The sequence below is a fragment of the Xiphophorus couchianus genome, chromosome 5 (genome assembly GCF_001444195.1).
Source record: "Xiphophorus couchianus chromosome 5, X_couchianus-1.0, whole genome shotgun sequence".
Taxonomy (NCBI): domain Eukaryota; kingdom Metazoa; phylum Chordata; class Actinopteri; order Cyprinodontiformes; family Poeciliidae; genus Xiphophorus; species Xiphophorus couchianus.
Genome location: NC_040232.1, coordinates 10,673,991 through 10,697,387, shown reverse-complemented (window position 1 = coordinate 10,697,387; position 23,397 = coordinate 10,673,991). Strand labels below are relative to the sequence as shown.

Genomic DNA, 23,397 nt, shown 5'->3' with positions numbered 1-23,397 from the left:
CACATGCACATCCCGAGCTTCTTAATACCAATATACACGTCTTTACAAAAGTATTCACTCCCCTTGAACTTCTCCTTGTTGCCTCGTTACTTGATAAACTATTAAAAAGTAGTGAAATTATGTTTTTTATATATATATAAAGACAAATGTAAAGGGCTGGCGTGTATTTTTCAGCAGTATTATTGAAAAGGTTGTTGATTTTTTTTTTCCTTCTGAAAAGGGAACTTCTGACTGATTCTCAAGTCTTGCTATTTCTAACAGGTTTTTCTTCCAGAATTGTTTAGTAATGAGTTGCATCCATCTTTCCTCCACCTACTAAAGAGTAGCATGCCCACAGCATGATGCTACCACCACCACACCACACATGATGTCCAGTCAATAGTTTCCCCAACATAAGATATGCATCATGGGCCACTTGGTTGCTTGTGGTGTGCATTTGCAGATTGTAATTTGTGCAATATTTTGAAAACTACAAGTATTAATCACAACGTGCTACTGTGGACAATTACATCAAATTTCAATAAAACACATGCTATTTGGTAGCAGTGTGACAAAAAAAATGAAAAAAGTAAGTTAATAAAAACTCTGTTTTCTTTTTCACTTGCTGCTTTTATGGACTTTAGATATGGTTACCCCAAAGTGGACAGAAAAACTGAGCAGATTTTATGGTTTTCATTGATAGAACAGTGTTTGCTTGTGATATTTATCTGTGAGCTCTAAGCCGCCAAAGTTTTCTTCAGCTGTGTTTAGTGGAAACATCCTTCCAGGACTCAGACAGTCTGAGAGAAACTGCAGCCTTAACCAGCCAACTACAATAAGTTTAAATCATGTGTTCTTTAAAATAACACCACAAAGGCAGTGAATTGAGAGACTGTTTCTCCAAAAAATGAAAAAAAAACTAAGCAGCAGAGTCTCACAAGAGGGAATACTGCAACTATATTACAACAGTGGAAAAAGGGCAAATCATTCATCAATTTCCCTTATCCACATCTTTACAAGCATTATGAGCATCGGACATGTTTGGCTTCAACCAGCCAGTGTCCAATATCAGTTTAGTGAAACAACGCATGAAAGCCTTTGAGATAAGTGTTAACAACCAAACTTGATACTCACCAAGCGTGAAATCTGTGTGGTTGCTGTATATTTCACTGCAAGTAGAAGTCATCTCTCCTGTGAGCCTTTTTCTGTTTCACCTCTTGCTTGGATGGGGATTCAAAGGTCCAACTTCACACTTTATCAGGTTAGCAGCTGTTAGTAAGTTTTCTTTGCAACAACAAGATCTAATTGAAGAAACAATCCCTTCCCGGACTCATACACACTTAGATCTATCTCATGATCTTCACGAGGCAAAGCCTTCCCTAATGAACAATAAACAGAGCGACTCCATGGGCTCTGCCTTCTGGGGAATCCCTGGATCTGCAGGGGCAGGGGACGACTCAAAGCCAGTAAGAGGGAAGAAGAAAAAAAAGGCGGAAGCAGCTCTGTAATTAAACTATTTGTGTAGTTGCTGCATGTCTTCCAGAAACATCTAACCGAGTTATGATGCTAATTATCTTTAATGGAAACCCCACGAAGACAGAAGCAAGGAGGCAAATTACGGCCAAGGGAGAAGTTCTGCTTTCAGGGATCAGTGAGCATCACTTTTACTTTTTTTACCTCCAGAATTTCCAGCTGCCAGTGGTTGTTCCTTTGAAACAGCTTGCCCCCTGCCCCCCTTCAGTGTTGAATTCCTCATCCTTGCCTGCCTCCTGTTCTCCTGAGTGATGTTGATGTGTTCAGTCTGCTGTGTAGCATCACCGAGCTTTTCGTGCCATCCAGACTGGAGGTGAAAGTTCACTAGACATTTATCTGAGCTCCACCGACACGTCTATTTTTCAAACAGATTATGGCGTTCCCTTTTGGAAAGAGAACCTAAAAGCTTCCTTTGAATTATCCAAATCCCTAAATTGTCAGCGTAAATCTCTGTGACAACAAAAGATCACCCTTATGAATGGTGCTTTTGAATGTTTAGGCAAGAGTAGCTTCTAAGATGTCATAAAAGGAAATACTTTTTAATACACAGTCCTGCAGTCGGCTAAGTATGTAGTTCACTCTTCAAAGTCTAATTTAAACTGCGCATATTAATTTGTCGCTGAAAGTACCTGTCCATAACATGATAAAGATTTTAAAAGCTTTTTCATATAACTTTGCAATGTGCATTCAGTCTTCATAATACATTTAGATAGTGACTTCTGAAGCTGCTCGCTGTTTTCTGTACCTGTTTAGTTCTTGTGCGTTTGTAGTGGAGGAGAGGACTGCTGTTGGATGAATAATACTTGATTTTTAAAAAAGTACTAGCTCCACTAGCAGATTATTTTACTTTTAATAAGACATTTTCTCCATGTTATAAATGAAATTATCTGCCAGTGGAACTGCTACTTTTCATCAATATTAAGGAACCATTTACTTAAAACAAGCTCAATCTAAAGCTTGCTAAAAGGTTACTTGTATGTTCGTTTTGTCTCATTTCATTTTGGCTACAAACTAAGCCAAAATTAATTGGTAAGATTTTGTGTTTTTGCAGCGAATGCACCAAAATACAAAAGGACAGTGTGCATGAGGACTGCGACACAGAGCTCAACCCTGGGGAAATCAAGTTACAAACCATGCCCCTTTGGTTCCACAATCCAAGCTATATAATTTAAATATTCATATGGCCTGTGGTCTCAGCTGATTGTCTTATATGATGTGAAAGGACAAGTGGTCCATAACAGGCGGCTTGCAGGTATGTACTGTATATTGCAGAAATACGATTTTAAAAAGGCTTTTGAGGTTTTGAATTGACTTTTTGATGTCAGCTGGAGCTACATTAACCATTGAATATACAATGTGATTAAGTGTTTTTATTAGGTTTTTGCTGCAATATTTGTGTAGCCCTTGGTTAAATATCTTAGCAGCTCAGTATAATTGGTGGGTTTGAGACTTTCCAATTTTATTTATGTTCAGAAATCTGTGATAACTGATGATCAAATTGTGTGACTTGAGTATAGGATGTGCAGTAAAAGTGCAAATCTTCCAACTAAGTTATTATGCAAAGCAGATACTCATTGGGCCACAAGCGTCTCCATTGTATTCAATGCAGAAAATGTTTAACTATAGCTTCCATTCATATTTTTTCCAATGACTAGAGTTAGAAACAGAAATTAAAAAACAAAAGCTGCTGAATCTCTGCTCTCATATTCATCTCAACAGATGGCAGGAATGTGACATGTTTGACCATCTGTCCATGCAGACATTATACGGTTGCTCTTTTTGAAGCATGTTGTCTGTGAGCTAACAAGTGTGTAAAACTTCATTAGCAAAGAATGATAAGGCTGATTATTATAGAATATTCATATTTCCTTGTTCTTCTAAATCATAACTGCATACTCAATTCAAACGATTTGCATATTCATCATTTGAAGTCAGACGGAAACCTAACAAAATGTTTTCTTTAAATACTAAAAATGGCAGACAACAAAGCACAGCTATGCAATGTTTGTTTTTGTTTTGATAACTGACAGAACTCAAGTTTAATCTCACTAATTTGATTGTGAATATAAAAGACATGATTTTCCCATTAGTTTCTTGGACAAAAGAACCTCTAATCTTTGAATAAACAGAGGATCCAAATGGAGCTGGATCACATAATTGAAGATAACCGCTGAGTGTAAGTTTTATCTTAGCCTGCTCTTTGCAGCCCGAAGCCCATATCTACTATCTGCCTTTCATCTTATGACAAGATTGGAGTTTTGTTATGTATGTAATTGCCAAAAACAAGCCTTTAAGTAAAACCTCCTGTGGAGTTCAGTGTTAGGCCAAAAGAAACATATTCATACAAATGAGAGGGAAGAGAAATTGAATCTGCTAAAGAAGAAGTCGGTATCTGCATTGGGGTGCTCAGCATACACAGGAAGCTGAACGGTAAGGGGGTGTTTGCAGCAGCTGTGGGACATGGCATGATGACTGAATAGGACAAAGGTCTTTCTGCAGTGGTGGGAAACTTCTTTAACCCTTGACTTCCCCCAGATGCTCAAAGTAAACTTCAACTTCCGAAAGCCTTATCTGGGAGTGCGGAACTGTGTGTGTATACGTGCAGGGGTGTGTGTGTGTGTGTGTGTGTGTGTGTGTGTGTGAGTCTATTTGTGTGGGGTTGTATGGTCATCCTCCCAGTGCTCAGTTACACTCCCTCCCCCTTTTAGATAAAGACATTTATTACAAATATTCTCAAGCTTTGTTAGTTTCTGCAGACTTCAAAGCAGTGTTAAAAATAAATATATGGAGGAAATAATACGTAAGAGTGTTAAAAGAAAATCTCATTCCATGAGAAAGGCAAGTAATCTCTGTTCTGATACATTTCTCCTGAAGTTACACTCATGTGGTCCATGTTTCAGTTCCAGGAGCTTCATCAGGCTGCAGCCATAAGGAAATGTGGTTTTGTCCCATTTACCCTGTAATTGGATGTTATCTATCAAACACTGCCTCCTGGTGGAGGAGAAACACAAGACCAAAATGCAGTTCTGGATATCTGGAAGGGACTGTTGCTGCTCTCACTGCAGGGCATTTTTGAACAAGATTGATATAAGAGACTGACTTCCAGAGTGCTCATTATTTGGCTCAACCAGACACACTGTCTTTAACAATCTGTGCTTCCCTGCAAAAGCAGGTCTGTGCCCTTTATTAGGTACACTTTACTAGTACTGGACTGGACCATCTTTTGCTTTCATAACTGCCTTCGTAAGATTAACAAGGTGTTGGAATCATCAGAAAATGTAATCATAGTAATCAGAAAATTGCTACTCTCTGGGATGGATGTGGTCAGGAATCTAAAATCCAGTCCATTTGGCACCACAAGCCAAAGATAATTAAGTATCATTCCTCTCCCATTCTGGTGCTCGGTTTGAACCTCACCAAGTCGCCTTCACCATATCAATGTGCATAAATTAACTGATTTTTCTACTTGTATTTGAGGACAATTGAACAATTCTACCCAATGGAGTGTCCAACATTAATAGTCTACGGTCAGACAACATGGGATGCCTACAGATGTCTGGTGAGGCACTCTTTTGCTGGCATAGGGGGGATAATACACAATGTTGCTTTTGTGGTTTTATTATGTCCAGCAATCTGAAGTCATTGAACAAGTAAATCTATACTTCTGTAGCCCAGTTATGTTTGTTTCAGTACTACAAATAGTCCAATATGTCAAAATGGGTGATTATTGCAGTCATATTCTTTCAAATCATCCTTTTAAATCTGGATGCTGACTTCATTCTCTCTCTACAGCAGTTCTCCCTCATAAGCACCAAGACAAAAATCTCTGCTTCCTCTACTTTGCCTCTCACTTCTTTCTTTCCAGGGTAATTAGCCAACAGGTCACGCTGAGTAATGGTCTGGGATCAGTCCAGAGTAATTACACTGGGAGAGGATTGACCTCCGATATGCCTCTGCCTGAGGGTGCATGTATGGCTGAATGCATGTGTGTGTGTGTGTGTGAGGGCTTGTTGATGAGAGACAATGAAAATCAGCAAAAAAAAATCCAAAGATAACGAAAGTCTGTTTGCATACTCTTTTTTTGACTTGCGGACAAGCAGAGACAAATCAGTCTCTGTGGATCCCTCCCCCTCAGTCTCAGAAGGTCAATACAAATTAAAGACAAATGATTTCACTTGCTCCTTTGACCAGAACAGTTACACCTTAATTGTAAGACAAATGCAGCTGAAGACAGTGTGTTTATTTGGACAGTTTGAAGCCATTTTCCAGCTCTACTTAAAGCATCTGCTGGTCTGATGTGACGATATCTCTTTTGTTCTTGATCAGAACAACAGGAAGACATGACACAATAGTACTACCACTCTTTAAATGCACATCTTCCCAAAAAATATTCTTGGCTTCAGTCTTGTTATTTTTACCCTTGGGCCACTGCTATAAAAGTGGTTGTTTCCCTAGAGTCATGACTAAAGACGAAACTAAATGAGGATGTGATCGCAACGATAACCCACCAGTCCTCAGATAAGGACGCAGTTTATGGTTGAATGCTGCCCCTGCTGACCTCACCGCTCTCTAGTAGCTGTAAAAATGGAGGAAATTCATCTTTAGTGTTAACATGAAAGCAACTCTCTGTTTCTAAGCCTCAATCAGTCAGTCTCAACACAGACTTGAGTGTAATTAGCTTGACTTTTTTTTTGTTTGTTTGTGGATTCCTGAACCTACAAGTCTTCATGAAGGATTCTAGCTGGAAAAAGCCAAAACAAAGTGTCCTTAATGGAATAATATCTGTCAAACTACTACTACAACTCTGTTCCATGTTTGCTGACGGCATGTTTTCTTATAAAGAGATCTGCGTCTTCCTCCAAAGTAACCATCAGGTTATCTTATCATGCTGCTTATTTTAATGCAAATTTTCTTTCTCTACTTCTGCTAACATTCATCACTTTCTGCAACAATGCTACAATATCTGACCAGTATCAGCTCTGTTTTAATAGAATAGACACAGCTGACCTTCGATATCTGCAGTCAGGACATTGGCAGTTGCTGAGTTGCATAGCGTGGACTCGACTTGTTCCTACGCATCCCTAAGATCCTCCATCCAACTGCAGTTTGGGGAATTTGTTGGACAGATCAACACCTTAGGGCCTAAGGTGTTGATCTGGTGTTGGGACTAAGGGTTAGGCTTTCTATCAGGTTCCTTGAGCTGATCCTGATCAGTCAATGAGTCTCATTGGTCTAACTTTTTGCATGGGACACAAATCATATCTGGACTAATAATAATACCTTACAGTTACTTCACTTGATGCAGTCAAGCTCATCTTGTTTGACAAGACACACTTCACTTTGACAAGACGTATAATTATTTTAATAATTGTGAGTTTATATGGAATGAGGTCTCATCATTAGCCACACTATAAAATTAGATCCTTCTGGATCTTGGCAATGGATGCAAGGATTAATGGCATGGCTCATCCTCCCCGCTATGCTGAACAGGAACAGGCAGGTACAGAAAACAGATGGAGGGATTTCTTGCCATTGCTTTAAAATGTGCTTCTATAATTCATCTAAGTACCGTAAATGTCCCTTCCCATTTTGAGATGGGACTTTTCTAAGGCTTCAACTCGCGTCAGCTCTGTATTCTACTCAGAAATTACTATAATTCTTGCCTCACTCTTGTTAAGTACCACAACCCATTAGAAGAGAGATTTTGGTCTCACTCCCTAAAAGATAAATAACTACATCTGTCTTTCTGTAATTGAAGTCGAGGATGTGGTTTCAGAAGATGATCAATTGCTTTTTAGTGGAAAGAAGTAAGACGAAATTCTTGAACCTAAATGACCTATTTGCCCAACAGTAAGCAACCATCAGTAACAGTTCACACAAAATGGTTGGTTACCCATAACATTTATAAGGATCACCTTTAGTATAAACATCCTGATGTCTTTCTTTGCAATATTCCAAACAGTACAGAGCACCAGGAGCTGGGAAGTTGATGGACTAATATCATAATATCACAAGACCCAAGAGAGAGGAAATACCCTGCAGTGAGGTCACACTGCAGGGGAAACAATCCCAGTTGAAAGAACAAGGAAGGAAGCAGAGTGGACTCTGTGTGCACTTGCTTGTGATGTCATTTTGCCGTGGAAAAACTGAATGGGCAGGAAGGTAGCTTATGGAACAGCCAAGAAATCACAATTGATATTCACATAAAAAATAACAAGATTAACCCAACACGTTAATTGTATCACGGAAAAGTTATGGATAAATAGATTTCTCACGATCCTTTGCAAAACTATTATTTATATTCAGCCCCCTTTACTAAGGCACCATCTAAAAGTGACCTTATATGTAAATAGAGTCAGTATAAATTGAGCTGATCTGTGAAGGCCATGGAGGTTTGTTAGAGGTCTGCAGTGAACAAAGAGCATCATGACAACAGCAGACAGGTCAGCACTAAAGCTCCAGTTATGACTTGTCTGCTGTTGTCCAGACATTCACAGCAGTTATGATGTCAAAGAAAACCCAAGCTTTGGACATCTCTGAAAACCCAACAAGGCAGTCTATCTAAATACAGAGTCGGAGCTCTGAGATCATTAATAAGAGAAGCCGCCTCGTGATCCATGGTAACTCTGGAGGAGCTACAGAGATCCGCAGCTCATGAGTGAAATTCTGAGGGAAGTGCAGAACTTCAAACAATTTTGCCTTTATAAAAGAGAGACAGGCGAAAAGCAATAAGAAGGTCTGTTCGTTTTGCCACAAGCCATACAGGAAATGGCAAGTGTGGGAAAAATTGAAACCACAACAGTTTGTTTTGTTTTGTTGTTTTTTTGGTGAGTGTTCAGGCCGCTGTCTTTGACTGCAAAAGCTAATTCTGCATATCACCCTGAACACATCATCCCCAAGTGAAACATGGTGATGGTAGCATCAGCAAACCGATTAGATGTTGCAGAAGACTCGAGATTCTGCACAATAAGCCAACAGCCAGCTACAAAGCAATGGTTCAGATGAAACTGTATTTGTGAAACTGTATTCCATCCAGTCTGACTGAGCTTGAGCTGCTTTACAAATAAGAAAGCTAAACATTTCAGTCACAAGCTGAAAGCTAAAATAGACGTAGCCTAAGGTTACTGCCATGACTGCAGTGTAAGGGATTCTTCAAATTGGATGAATACAATTGCATGCCACACTTTTCAGAATATTTTTTTTAATCTAAATGAAAGTAATTGTTACATGCCTGAAAAATGGGTGGGTTACAGCTTTTAGCCGTTGGGACTCCCAGTGAGGTCACTACTCATTTCGAGTCCTGACTGGGCCCCTCCCTGTGGACCAGTAAGTAGCTAGAGCCTAAATAATCTCTAACAGCTCCATGTCAAACCCTCAGCAAAGACACAGATAAGAGATTTATAGATGCTTACAAAAGACAGCAAAGAGGCAGAACACAACATGACATACTGCAGCACTGGCGAACACGGACAGACTCAGACATTGGCGCATTGTTCACAGTCTGAAGACAAAACATCTGCTAAATGATAAAGTGGGCTATTTCATCTTTGAACACATAATAGTGTGACCCAGCTAAGAGTACAAAACATTAAATGGCCTAAAATCAGACCGAGATTATATCTAATCAAAAAGTAAGTACGAAAATACCTGAGTAATGCATTTAATAGCAATGCATCTCAAAAAGACCTAGTTTTCCTCTAGTAGCTACAGCCATTTATTTCACATGTTACTTTTGGCAGTGATGAAGATGATCGAACAATATTGGAATGGTCTGGTGAATATCTTCCCTATTGCATATAGTAGAAAGGACAAAAAAATAAAAAGCATAAATCAGTGTGACGATGTAAAAGTCATCACTCCAGATGAGCCTCTGCTTTACAGTACTATTCAATGGGATGATACTATTGCTCTATATAAAGATGCAGAAAAATGTGTTGCCATGCATGACAAAGATATATAAAAAATCTTTAAAATCAACTTTTTAAAACTTTTTTTTGTACACTGTTATTCCCTCATCAAAAACAGTGAATAACATTCCCTGTGTTGCTTTGATTATTTCATGCATGAGTTTCCAGTGTTGAGTTTATCATACACACTTCTTCTCAGTTCGATACTCCTAAAAGCTGTTTCAAACAGCATAAAGAAGGAGCATTGTTGTGATAAGATACTGAAGGGAGAATGTTTGAAAGAGCAGGAGTTTTTTAAAGAAACAGGACAATTTCAAGGCGTCACTTATAATAGAAATGAAATTATATAGACAACAATTTAAAATAATCTTTGCTGTTTTTATATTGAATGATTCCAGAAGAAATGCTGGAATCATTGAGGCTCAGATTGAGCAACAAACACTGGCTGGATTTGGCGCAAAACAAAGAATGAATATGTGGAGAAATCCATCAAGTCCATTGTTGGGTATGATGGAAGATGTGTTATGGAAAGGGCCTGATTCTTTTCCAAAAGCCCAGGGAAGCTTGTTAAGAGCATACAGCCAGAGCTCTTTGAAACATCAGGCTATCTAATACAAATTTTAACAACTTTAACAGTAAAATGGAAACGGACAAAGATCCAAAACATATATTCAAATGAACACAGAAATGTGTTCATTTGACAGTTTTTGAAGAGTTATAGAACAAAAATAGCATTTCTTAAGACACTTGGTCTGAGTTTGATTTATTTATTTACTTACTTCAAATCAAATTTCAAATTGTTCAGATCTTTACCATGACTGTCAACACACGTGTCCACATCTGTATATTTTACACACTCGACCCAATAAGTCTGTGAACTTAATTAACTTTTATTACCAAAATAACTTAACAAAAGTTGTATAAGTGTCACAAAAATATATATGGGTTATATAAACCTGCCTATGTGTTATTAAAATGTGGCAAACATATCTGTAAGCCATGTAATTGTACTCAAAAATATTCCACACTGAAATACATGCAGTAGTGTGGTTTTGAGAAGGAACAATCAATTGTACTCTGCATGTAATTGGATCATATTGTCATACAGAATCAAACAGAACTAATCCAACCCAGAGGGGAAAACGTCTTCGTTCTCAGTTACATACATGTATAATTTCACTTCTATCATAACTCTAATTAAGAGCTCAACTGCCACGCCAAACTGGTTTTGCCATGTGAGGTTTTCCACACATCACAAAAATCCCCCAAGCTTTAATATGCCATGAACAAAAGAAATGAATAACCACAAATACAGACAGGCAGTCTGCCTTCTCTTACTGCTGACAGATGGTTCTCCAAGGACACGGTTTCTTGTGTTACTGGCAGACAGGCAGACATCCGATTAATCAGACAAGCTGCTCCTGTTGTTGACTGTTTCTTGGTGCGATATCTAATACTGGTTCACTCAGTTATAGAATAGTGTGAATGGATGTGGAGCAACAGCTACAGACTTACGGGGAAAGTTCAAAGAAACTCTACTGTGGAAAAAGCAATATTGTTAAACCAGCAGGATGCCTGTTCGTCCACCAAAGGAGAATGTGTGACTTGGGTTTATGTGACTAGAAGACAGTCGCTTTCACTTAGTTTAAATGATTTTCCACTGCAGACATTGCAACACCATAGTGGTAGGCTAGTGTTGATCTTCTAAGACAGGTTACTGAACTACAGTATTTTCCGGACTATAGAGAGCACCAGACTATAAGCTGCACCTACAAATTTTTTTCTTTTTTAAACTAGAAACGTACATATATAAGCCGCACCGGGCAATACGCCGCTGGTATCTCTGCCGCTCTCGGTTTTCCATAAGGACCCAGCAGGAGGCTGCGTCCTAATAAACCTGCTGGATATATTAAGGACGCCACCCTCCCATCTCCAAAGCTGAGCCATGGTTTTGTTCACGCCGAGCTTACGTGCAGCGGCTTTATTTTCCTCCTGTACAGCTGGATTGATAGCCTTCAACTTTAAAGCTGCATCATGTGAGTTTGAAAACATTTCTCCGTCGTGCCTGCTACTAGCATGTGCTTGTTCTAAATGAAAGTTAGCACTTTCTTCTTTGATTTCCAATTTTGACTTCCAATGATTCACTTCCTGCTAAAGAGCCCCCTGGCAGTTGAAGAAAAATCCACAGAAAAGCCGCACCGGGCTATAAGCCGCATGGCTCAAAGCGCAGAAAAAAGTAGCGGCTTATAGTCTGAAAAATATGGTAACTTATGGAACAAAAATAAAACAAAAAGTAAAAACTGCTTTCAGAGGATGCTGTGGTGGAGCAGGGGCAAAGCATGACCCACATATAAAGGCCTTAGTCCTTGTGGTGGTGGTCGCACGTTCGATTCCCGGCCTGGCAACATTTGCCGCATGTCTTCCTCCCCCCTCAATACCCTCTTTTCTGTCGAACTGCTTTCAAATAAAGGCCACTAGAGCCAACAAAACCTTTAAAAAACTGCTTTCAGATAACATGTTCTAGCCATGGTCTAAGAAATGTAAGATCATATTTTTTCACGTGTTAAGTAGGGAGTGATATTGAATGTGGGGCAGGATAAGTTGTAAAGGTTTTCAAGAACAGTTCATTGAAAAGGTACTCGTGCCCTCAAAGTTTTCTTAATTTTTCAATGTGACATACCAGCAGAAAGTAGAGGACAACAGTATGTAGCCGCATTTACACTGATAAAGGTCCAAGTATAGGTCTTCTGCATTAGTGCTTCGTTATAAATAATGCTGTTTCTGTCACAGATTCATAATTGACCAGACGTAAATACTGACAATGAAGTTTTTCCAAAATTTCCTAAGTTTAGGACATACTTCAAATGTCTAAAATGTTTCTAAGTTTCTTTTTATTGTAACTTCCTCATGGCTTCTGCTCTGTTTTATTTAGAAAGAAAATTGTGCTAAAAAACACAGTTGTACAGTCATCTGCAAAGCAATTAAAGAAAATTAGTTCTGGTTAAGACAGAAATCCTGCTTGGAGTTGTATTTGGTAAGACAGAATTGGACAGTAAAAGAGAATATAACTAAAGCAAGCATGTGTTGCACTGAGCTGTGCAGACTTACTGTCAGGGTTAGGTGACTTGCGTCCAGCATGGCTGGGAGAGGAGCAGCGGAAGGTGGTGACGATGGTGTTTTGGTGTGGGTTGGGGTGGTGAGGGTGGTGCACAGCTGGGTGGTGGCCATTGTTCTCTGGAGGAGCTTTAGTGATGTTGATTTCAGGTTTACGCACATCACCAAGACTCAGCGACTCAAACTTGCGAGTGTGATTCTGCTCAGGAGCTCGGATGATCCCGTTGTTGTTATTGTTGCCCTCGTTGCGGCGGATCACTGGGGAATCAGTGAGGGTCTTGGCAAATGTGACCTCCCTCCTGTGGCCCATCTCTGGGGTCCTGGAGTGTCCCAAGACTTCGGGGCGCTTCAGCGCACTGTTACTCACAAAGCGCGAGGAGGCAGGGCTGGTGATGTTGTCCACCTGCTTGCTAGGGGAGGAGATGTCAATGGAGAGCTCAGAACGGCGTGACACAGGTTCAGGGGTCCTGGAGCCACCGCCACCCATGATGGACCGTGGTTGGGAGTAGTTGAGGTTGTTGTTGTTGGTAGCGGGGGCGGCGCTGCCAAGGTCACGGTAGTAGATACTGGTGGGAGACATGGCGTTACGGTGCGGGGAGTTGGTGGCTCGGCGAGAGCCGGGTGAAGAATGGGACGAAGTGTCAACATCCTCCACCTCAAAGGACCTCTTAAGGGCTGCATGGAGACAACAAAGAAAAAACCATATAGCAATTGGCATGTATTTTCCTTTTCTTGGAAAAACATGATCAAATATGCCTGTGACACCTTGTTCAGCATTCAACTCTACAGCTCTCGGTCACTGGATTGAACTCACTTTTACTTAGTGTGTACAGTGTCTTAAGATGCCATTTATTTTAACTGACACTGTATAAATAAACTGAACTCAACCTATATCAATTCATTTTCTCTTTTTAAATAAAATTCCTGTTCCTGTTCCAGTGGTATTTTACAGTGTTGTCAGACAGTGATTATGAAGCTGTCTGTTAAGATAGAATCAGTAATTCTTCCTTTAGCTGCATTTGACAGGTACAGTATGATATCAGTGAGTTTTAAAGTAAATAAAGTGCTGGGAGACTATCAGCCTGGAGGGAATTCAAGGCTAGCCAGGTGTGGCTGTCAAAGAAAGCATTTCCTGAAATTAGAGCACAAGATATTCATATAAGTTTTTTTTGTTTGTTTTTTTAAAGCTAAAATGTCACCATGAGACCTACAGCAGAGACTTGTTACTGTGGATAACAAGGCTCACACCTCTACAATCAGAAAGAGACAAACACTTCCTTGGGTAATGTTAAAGGAAGAAACCTTTGCTCCCTAACAAAATGCAATTCCAGACTAAAGATTCACAAAGTGAACATAAACAAAGACCAGGGCTTCTGCAGTTTTTTGCACAGATGAGTCCAAAATGGAGAACAGAGGACATGTTTTGCTTAAATCAAATATAGAATTCTAGGAAAATAATCTCATAGCAAATATAAAGCATGGCGGTGAGGATGCCATTGTCTGGGGATGCTCTGCTGCAGCAGAACCTACTCAGCTCACCAACGTAGAATCTACCATTAATTTTATTGTTCATCAGAGAGGGGTTTAGGAAATTGTAGGACAATCTCAAGAATTGGAGCATGCAAAATGACATTGATCCAAAATGTCTAATTTGATCCACCAAAGGGTGGATGAAAATTATGAAATGGAAAGCCCTGGGTGCATTTCCTTTGAGAAGCTGGGGTGACTTGAAACAGACTGTACATACAAGAAAAAGAGAAAAAGAACAATGCCAGAAATAAATAAAAATATATATATTAGGCATCAAAATTTTAATATTTCTTCATCATGAACTAAGTGGTTCCCTATTTTTATTTCCACTTGATAGCATTTTCCTATTAGGTATTAGTTAAAATGTCAAATAATTAATATGTGAGGTTTGAAGCTGGAAAGAAACAATAAGCAGAAATAATTAAATCATGCTCTGATTTCATTTCACCCATAAACACATCCAGGCTTTCATTGCATTTTACAGTTTATTCTGTGCATTGCTGTGACATGCACAGAATAAGCTGTGCATGTGTGTGGTGAAATATAATATTTACTTCTACACTTTTACATGGAACAGCTTAAAGTGTTTCCCTCCATGTTCTAATGCCAAATGTCAGCCAAATGTCATCCACCTCCAGTCGTAAGAGCAAAGGATTTCCATGACTCCCTGTTTTTACTTTCATGCATCTTCCCTGCTCTTGGTTAATGCGAGGAAATAGCTGCACTGTCCAACTCGCAAACACGGAGGGATGGAATTACCCCCTGGGAAGATTTCATTGGGCTGAAAGTCAGCTTGAATCTGACTTCCATTGAAAAGTAGAGGAGCACAGCCAGTGGCCAAGAGCTGGCATCGTAATTATACACAAGTTAGACCACTCACACACACACCCCCTAAGAAAGTTTCCTTCAGTTCAAAACACAGTGCTGATTATGTGATCTGTTTCTGGCCTGCGGTGCGCCTACAACACATGTGCTCATGTTTACTTGTAGAGTTGCGTTCAAAATGCTTGTGAAAACTATGTATGTATAACGAGAATATGTTTATTTTTAAACCTTTCTTCACCCACAGGGAGGGAAGTTTGCCCCAAAAGTGTCTTTGTTGGTTAAGAACTAGACACAATAACATTTCAACTGTCTCCCCACAAATTAATAGGGGAAACTAATCTGATTTTCAGATATGAGACAGTTTTTCCTTTAGTTTTTTTTAAAAGTATTTACAGTCTACTGCAAGCAATAAAATAATCTAGCTCTCTTTAGACCAGAATACAATCAGCTGCATGAAAAGCACAGTCAACAAAAAATACTACCCAGAAATGAAACAAGTTTTTTTTTTGTTTTTTTTTTACAAATATAACTTTATTACATGCACTAATTTGAGAATTTAATGAAGAGAGAGGAGGCTGGCCCTGTTGCCTCTGTTAACTCTAAATTGTTGCAGGTTTGAATCTCAGCAGGGGACTCTGCATGGAGTTTACATACACTCGTTAAGTCTCTGTGGGTTTTCTCAGAGTTCTCCAATTACCTCCCATGCTCCAAAAACTGTTCTGCTGAATTTAAATTTTCCTTCGTTGTAATGATGTGGATAAATTCTTTTGTTTGGAATGCAAGGTTTACCCCACCTTTTGCCCATTGAACACATGAGTAATGTCCTGGTCTCAGGATTGATCAATAATCAAATGAGATAAGAACGGTAAAAGAGCAAAATCGTAAAGATGTTGAATTTGAACTCTAATTGCTTTTATTCAGGTACACTCTTTAACAGTTTTTGAAAAAATAAATAAGAATAATTCCAGAGGAATGAGAGATTCCTTTAAAACGGAAAAAAAATCAACCAAAAAAAAAAAAACAAGTCTAACTTGAAAGCAGAAAAAAGCTACTAAAAGAGACAAGTGAAAATAAAACAAAAACATTTTCTGCCAGCTTGAAATTTAGGATTAGAAATTTGGAGATGAACATCTGAACAAGCCCAAAAGCACTTTTAAAGCAAGCCCTTGAAAACAAGAAACACAGTTTCACAAAGTCTAGTATTTCTACCTCATCCTGTGTTTGACACTCAAGAGATTAAATGAACAACAGAGAATAAATGAAGGAGGCTATTTTTAATTTTACAGGGAAGCAGTTAAATTTTAAATTTCTTCTAGAAAGCAAGGAACTTTGCATCCAGATTTTACAATAAAGCCTATTTTGTTTCTTTAAATTTAATTTTTTAAAATGTTTATCTCTAATAGCCATTTTTAACTGCAGGACTGTTATGTATATGGAATGAAATTAATATCTGCTCTGTTTGAGTTAAGCAAAATCTAAATCATTTTAATCATTTTCTGTTTTGAATGAGTTTAGACTTGCTTTCTTTGATCATACTTTTTTTCTTTGGTTTCTGTAATTTATACTCATGTTTGAAATAAACTGGAATTGAAAAAGAAGAGTGTTTCTGATTATGGAATGCCACAAAAAGAGAGTTTAAACATATTAAGCATTGAATGTCAAGGAGGTTTTGAAGTCCATATTTAAAAATATATCTTCATTTCACCGTCTTTGCACTCTTACTTTTTGAAAAGGTCACAACATGTAGGTTTGACCTACATGTTGTAGGTGAGACAACATGTGAGAAAGTGAGACATGTCCTTTTACACAACGGTTTTACTAGCATTGCAGGTAAAACCCTTAAAGTGTTACTTATAGGGTGCTGAGTGGCTCAATTGTTCCTGCACTATGTACAACCTTCAACGTGGTTGTTCTGGGTTCGATTCCTGGTCTCCTCTCTCTACGCCATATTTCCTGTAAATCAACCGTTCAATAAAGTTCCAGAAACATATTTTAGAAAAAAAAAGAAGTCACTCATGAATACAGTAACGCTCATTTTGTTCCCCTTTAATTTTTTTTATTAACTTGAGGGGAATCTGTTCCTTGTCCAAGAACTTTATAATCTTACAATTTCATTTTTATGAAAATGTTGCCAATTAAGCCTAATAATAAATGTGCAGCTTGTATTTAAGCCCACACTGCCACTGGACTGTGTCTGTCTAACTTGTTGCTTTCCATTTTGCTACATGATTGCTATGGGGGAATCCAAGGTTGTGGCTACGTTTAGCTCTCACCAGACAATAAGCTTTTCTGCCAAAATTGGTCAGCAATTATATAAGATGACTAAGACACTGTAACATGTGAATTAGGCAAAAAATTAGCAATCTGTGGCCACACCAAGCTTAGTTAAAACATGCTTTCCATTAGTTTACCAAAACTTAAAGATATAAACTGGGACTATGGCCTGTTAGAATAATGCAGCATTTCTAATGTAAATATCGAAAGCGATGGCAGAGCAATTTTTGAAAATTAAATAAAAATAATCTTACTCTTTGAATATACATAAAAATTGTATAAAAAATGTGTCATATCTCATTGATTTTAAACAAAACATGCAAACAATAATTATTCCTACTGCTGCTGCATCGCATATTGGATATAATGTATAACATATTAAAGATAAAGTTATCTTTTTTTGCACCTTCGGTGGAAACGAAAATCAGTCTCTATGGCTAAATCTTACATGAAATAAATAAACATATTTAATGTGCATTGGTCCTTTTTTAAATAAATTATAATGATATAGACTTTTAGACATTTCAAATAAACACCTACTAAATTTTGTAGTAATGTATCAGCAAAAACACAACACTATAATGTTTTGGGATTTTGTGTAACAGTATAATTTAACTAATATTATCAGGGCAACTCTTGAACCAAGCTGCTCAGGTTGCTAGTCTGCTGTCAGCTGCTTGACAGCCAGAGTATTCCTGTCATTTTATAAACATAAACTGTGTCACAACAACTATACATATAAGTAGTTTGTGTCTCTGTATTGTTGAGACATCAAGATTTTAGTCTGGACCCAGTGAGTCAAGTGCTGAATAGGCATTTAAAACAGGAAGCGATTAGGAAACCAGTGATTTTTACAAGAAAATTACAAAATAGGGAAGAAAAGCAACGAAGGTCTAAGTGAGAATAAATCCCACAGCTATATCATTAGCTGGAGAAAACATGGGGTCAAGCCACTAATAAACCATGTGAACAACTTACACTATGTGACAGCGCTATTAAACAATTTAACAAAATAACCCTCAGAAAGCCAATTCAGTAGATTATTTAATAAAGAATGTGCATAACAAGCAGCCAATGCAATTTTCCTAAATGTCTGGGTATACTTCACTGCCTAAATCCTTGAGAAAATTTGGTTTTGTAGCCACATGCAATAAGTCAACTGATTAGGACAGTAACTCTGTGTCAAACACCGGTTATATAAAACCGTTTCATGCATAGTGGGGCTTTAGATGCTGTCAGTTCTCACAGAGCAGAAAAATCCGTGGTCACACACAGAAAAACACAACCAACCCTCGCCACTGACAGGACAAGGCCAAACAATAAACGATGAAGTTTCAAGCTATGGTATTTTTCTGGGTAAGAAAAACCTTAATGGTGCACTGTCAAAAACACTTCCCTCCACTGATGGTGATGGGTGTGAGTGCTGCTCAGGAGCAGCGCAGCTCACTCCGTCAGGTTTACTGCATGATTCCCTGCAGGTCTGGGCAATATGAAAGAGTCATAGATATAGGTGTTCAGTGAAGTAATAAAAATATGCACAAAGAAGGAGCTTGATCAGAGTATGCCCAAAACTGAGGAACCTGACAACTAAAAGAAAAACACACATCCTCTCATGCTAACTTATTCAGGCAGATGTGTTTAGCAGTCTTATTTACTGGTTTGCAGCTTTTTATGCCTCCAGTTGCAACGACTTGGTAAACTGTAGCAGCAACTGGCAGGAGGTTCTTAAAGAGACAGGCTATGATGATATTTTTGATGTAAGAACTGAAATGAACAGAGTTACTTGGCTGCACTATAAAATGACACAATATGCCTACACCATCCCCCTTTAAGTTTCAGGAAATCTTCAGTCTTTCATTAATATCCAGACATCAAATAAACTTAATTATTTTCTGTAGATGAAACATTTTCACAACTACTTTTCTGCATCATCATCATCTTATATGGTTAATATGTATTATAATCTAATTATGGGTGCACCGATTTATCTGTGCTGATTTCCTTAATTTTGGGAGATCAAACTAAATAAATTAGATTATAAGTCACATCATCAAACATTGAAAGTAACAGATACTGCTTAGTTCCAACTAAATAAAAATTAAGTTTCCTTCCAAAACACATACAGCTCTGAAAGAAATTAAGAGACCACTTAAAATGATCAATTTCTCTGATTTTGCTTATTATAGGTAAATGTTTGAGTAAAATGAACATTGTTCTTTTACTCTATGAACTACTGACAGCATGTCTCTGAAATTCCAAACAAAAATTTTCTATTTATTTGCAGAAAATGAGAAATGGTCAAAATAACAAAAAAGATGCAGTGCTTTCAGACCTCAAATAATGCAAATAAAACAAGTTCATCTTCATTTAGAAACAACAAAACTTATGTTTTGACTCCGGAAGAAATCAGAAATCAATATTTGGTGGAATAACCAGGAGGTTTTCAGTGGGGTTCAGCGCAGTGGACTCTTAGTTTTTTCCAGAGCTGTGTATCTAATTTAGTACAACACATTAAAACATTTGTGAACATAAGAGACTTGACTCAATTTCTTTATTGTTTTTAAACTTTTGGATTAGCATAAAGAAGTAAAGAAGTTAGTCCATTGATGGAAAATGTACTTGTATTACTTTTCTGTCAATTCATAATGATGCTCCACTTCGTTTGGTCTGTCATGTTATATTTTGTTTTGTGACAATACATGTAGAAGTTGAAGAGGCACAAATACTTTTGCCAGGTTCTGAGTCAGAGCACTTCTCATTGTTGAGCCCTAACCAGCTTTGTGAGTATAGTTCACGTCATCAGGCCGTGACGTCAAACGCAGCAGGCCGAGCAGCAGCTGGAGGTACTGACAGCAGCAGGAACAGGAAAGGAAGGCTGAGAGAAGGAAGGATGACAGAATACAAGAGGAAAATAGGACAAAGGGAACAGATGCACCAGACAAACAAAGCAGGGAAAAGAGTAGGACAAATGTCTTACGTGCTACATGCAGGTGCTTTAACATGCTGAAGTGAAGGCAAAGCTGTGTTTGTTGCTGTTACTGACGTTACTCTCTAGGATAATCAACAACAGATGACAGGCTGATTTGGCGAGCATTTACCCACCGCCCTATTTTTGACAGGCTAACAACCAGTCTTGTAAAAACACAAATAAGACACCATACAGACTTGAACCCTGCGAGTTCATACCAAGTGGAAAGATTGTGGACAGTATCTGACAGATGCTGGCGTTCATTATAAAAGGCCAGGATAAACACTGGGATTGAGAAAAATAGAGAAAATAAATGACAAACCTTCAAAATCCAAAATAATTCCCTCCAAGTGCGGGTTTACTCCAGCATCAGACATTTTTTTTTTTTCCTGGCTTAAACTTTCACAAAAATTGTTTTTTTCCTTGAAGTGGCTCCCTCTTGATTCTGCAGAAACTCAAAAATAGACCCAATACAAAACACAACTTAGCCCACAGCTCTCAGTGAAGGGAACAGCGTTCCCACTAAGTTTGCTCTGTTGCTGCATACGCACGTCAGAGTGAGGGGAAAAGGCAAGCCTCCTCCCTTCTCCTCCTCCCTGTAGCAACACACACACACGCACCCCCCACCCCACACACACGCGTCCACACACCCCCTACATGCACACACACTCCCTTCCTCTAGTGTCCTATGCATGAGTGTGTCCCCCGCCCCCCACACACTCCTACGTGCACACACAGGCATTCATGTAGACAGACGCCCTAATAACCTGAGACTCTTTTCAACGTAACAGGTTTTCAGATCTGATTTCTATATCAAGCTTTTAAAGAGTGAAAGAGCAAAAGCAATTGAAATGAATTACAATCAGAAAAGATATCAGGTTACATGTGTTGATTTTCAGGCGACCGTCGTAGACAATCGAGCTAAACTGATGGAGGAAGAGAATAACTTCTGTCACAGTTGACTCAAAGCAAACAGTCAGAGGTACATTTCCCTTTTTAGCAACTGCACAAGTCGAATAAAAACAAAGGGGCAGTAAGGACTGCAAGCAAAGCAATCAGGAGTGTCCATGAATGTTTACAACTGTTCTCATAAAGTGTCATTTTGTAAATAATGCAACTTTTAATGCGCAGTTGCAGTAAAAGTCAATTAAAAGTGTAAATTTGCATTATTTGGTCAATAATTACCCTTTTAATGCAAAGTTCTATTAAAATTTGCATTAAAATTTTATTAAAAGTGTCAACTTTGCATTAAATGTGTCATGATTTACCGAATGACACTTCATGACAACAGTTGTAAATATTCATAACGACTCCTTCATGTTTATGACAGTGTCATGTCAGTCTTATGCACACCCCTTCAATTAAAGTGTAACCGGATTACGTTAACTGAGTAGACTTGAGAAATATATTTACTTACTTCTTCTTCCCACTGGTGCCAGCTTGAAAAGACGCTGTAACTGCAGTTGGGGGTAACTGCTTTAACTGGACCGGTTCTAAGGGTCTGCTTAGCGATCAATGTTGGAAGTGAAGGTGATGGACGTTTTTCAGCTCTTTGCAAAATACAAAGTTGGTGTTTAAGCAATTTCAGTCAACCCCTGTCCTCTTCTTTACAAAACGCCTTCATGTGCTTTTTTGTTACGAAACCTGAAACCTACAGTCTCCTCACATCTCAGAAGAAATGTGAACAAAAATAACACTGATATAAACACAAATAGTCTTGCTATTCCTACAAATTAGCCACACTGAGCAATGCTCCACTCTGCAAACTAGCATCTCTGGTGTTGGATTGTTGTAATCTTGCTAAACGATGAAAATAGCAAAACAAAGAAATAAACTGACTGTGGCATTTTGCTTTTAGAGTGAACTATGCTCATCAAGTACTTCATTAGGTACACCTGGCTAAATATTTGTTGATATAAGCAGTGGCTCAGTCAATCACATGACAGCGTCTCAAAGCATTTAGATAGAAGTGACGAAGGCGACGATGAACCCAAGCGTCCCTATGAAGAAAGAACTGCAATCAAAAACAACTTTGATCGTGGCATAGTTGTTGGTGCCAGACGGGTCAGACGGAGTAATTCAGAAGCTGCTGACAGTGTCTCATCTAGTTAGTCTGTAGATGATTCTTCCATCAACCTGTCCTCTGTGACTCAGTTAAAAAAGGGGGCAGGATTCTGAGTTTGTCGTGGACATCTGACGATGTAACCCAATACTGCAGCATGTTTTTGGCAGAGACAGCGATGAAAAGCTTGTGCTTGATGTGCCGCCATGATTTCATAGCTCGTCCTTGAAACTGTTTCTGCAGGTTTAATGATAGATTTTTGAAGTGAAAAATGAAACATTGTTAAAACTGTGTTGATAGAATAATTAGAGTTATGAGACATCAAAAGTTTTCAACAAATCCCAATTTAGCATACTGCTATGTTCTTAACCCACACATCAAATGAAGTAGAGGACCAATCACTGAATAGTTTTCCACAACGTCCTGTTTGTCATGAGACAAACAGGAGATTTGTGAAGAAAATATATTGATGCTGGGTTACATTTCAATGGTAAAAGTCTTCAAAAAGTGTTTAAAATAAGCCTAAGCCATGTGTGTGCACCACAGGGAACTGATATTTTCCTTTCTACACACTCAACAGACATTTGTAACACAATGGATGTCATGACCCAGATCACATCTAGTTTTTCAGTGTAAACGGCATCAGCTAAAAGGCTGGAAAATTCACTGAGAATCCCACCTGAATGAAAAGCTCCGTTCTTAGGGGCATAAACAGAATAGTAAGCACCCCGGAGGCCCCTGACCCTAACACCTCAGAGGTCACTGAGAATACAGAATAATGCTGTGTGTTTCTGAGCCAGTCTGCTTTCCTAATGCAGCTTCTCTGAAGGTGTGTCTGGACAAAGAACAGTGCATGGCACATGGAGCGTACGGGTTCATTAAACCCAGCAAAAATGACTTCACCAAGTCAAATTCTTGACATCTGTGACCCCTGGGAGATGCTGACGAAGGGTAGATGGTCAAGGAATTTAAACACAGGAGAGCTACCAAAATACTTTGTAAAGTGTGAACAATTTTGGAAACAATGACACCACAGAAGACAGCTTCCAGTATAGTTGCTCATTGACTGATCTGCCTCCCTGTGGGATTTAACATAGCAATTTGCACCATTACATAGACGAGTATTGGACTGAACCTGGGATGTTAAACCAACAACCACAAAACTTCCACACTTCCCTCTTGCACTTCTTGTGCACCATTATTTT

General features: G+C 38.6%; 1 protein-coding gene across 5 annotated transcripts in view; it reads right to left on the bottom strand.

Annotated features, from left to right (window-relative positions):
• septin9b (septin 9b) overlaps positions 1-23,397 on the bottom strand; it is an 82,183-nt gene that overhangs the window by 32,738 nt on the left and 26,048 nt on the right. For 2 of the 5 annotated variants that reach the window (XM_028017844.1, XM_028017843.1), the window contains exon 2: positions 12,528-13,208. In XM_028017844.1, coding sequence (XP_027873645.1) covers positions 12,528-13,208 — 681 coding nt within the window. Of the gene's footprint in view, positions 1-1,113; positions 1,327-5,941; positions 5,944-6,680; positions 6,686-12,527; positions 13,209-20,452; positions 20,682-23,397 lie in introns of those variants that run through there. The other 3 variants (XM_028017842.1, XM_028017848.1, XM_028017845.1) reach the window with 3 other exon arrangements.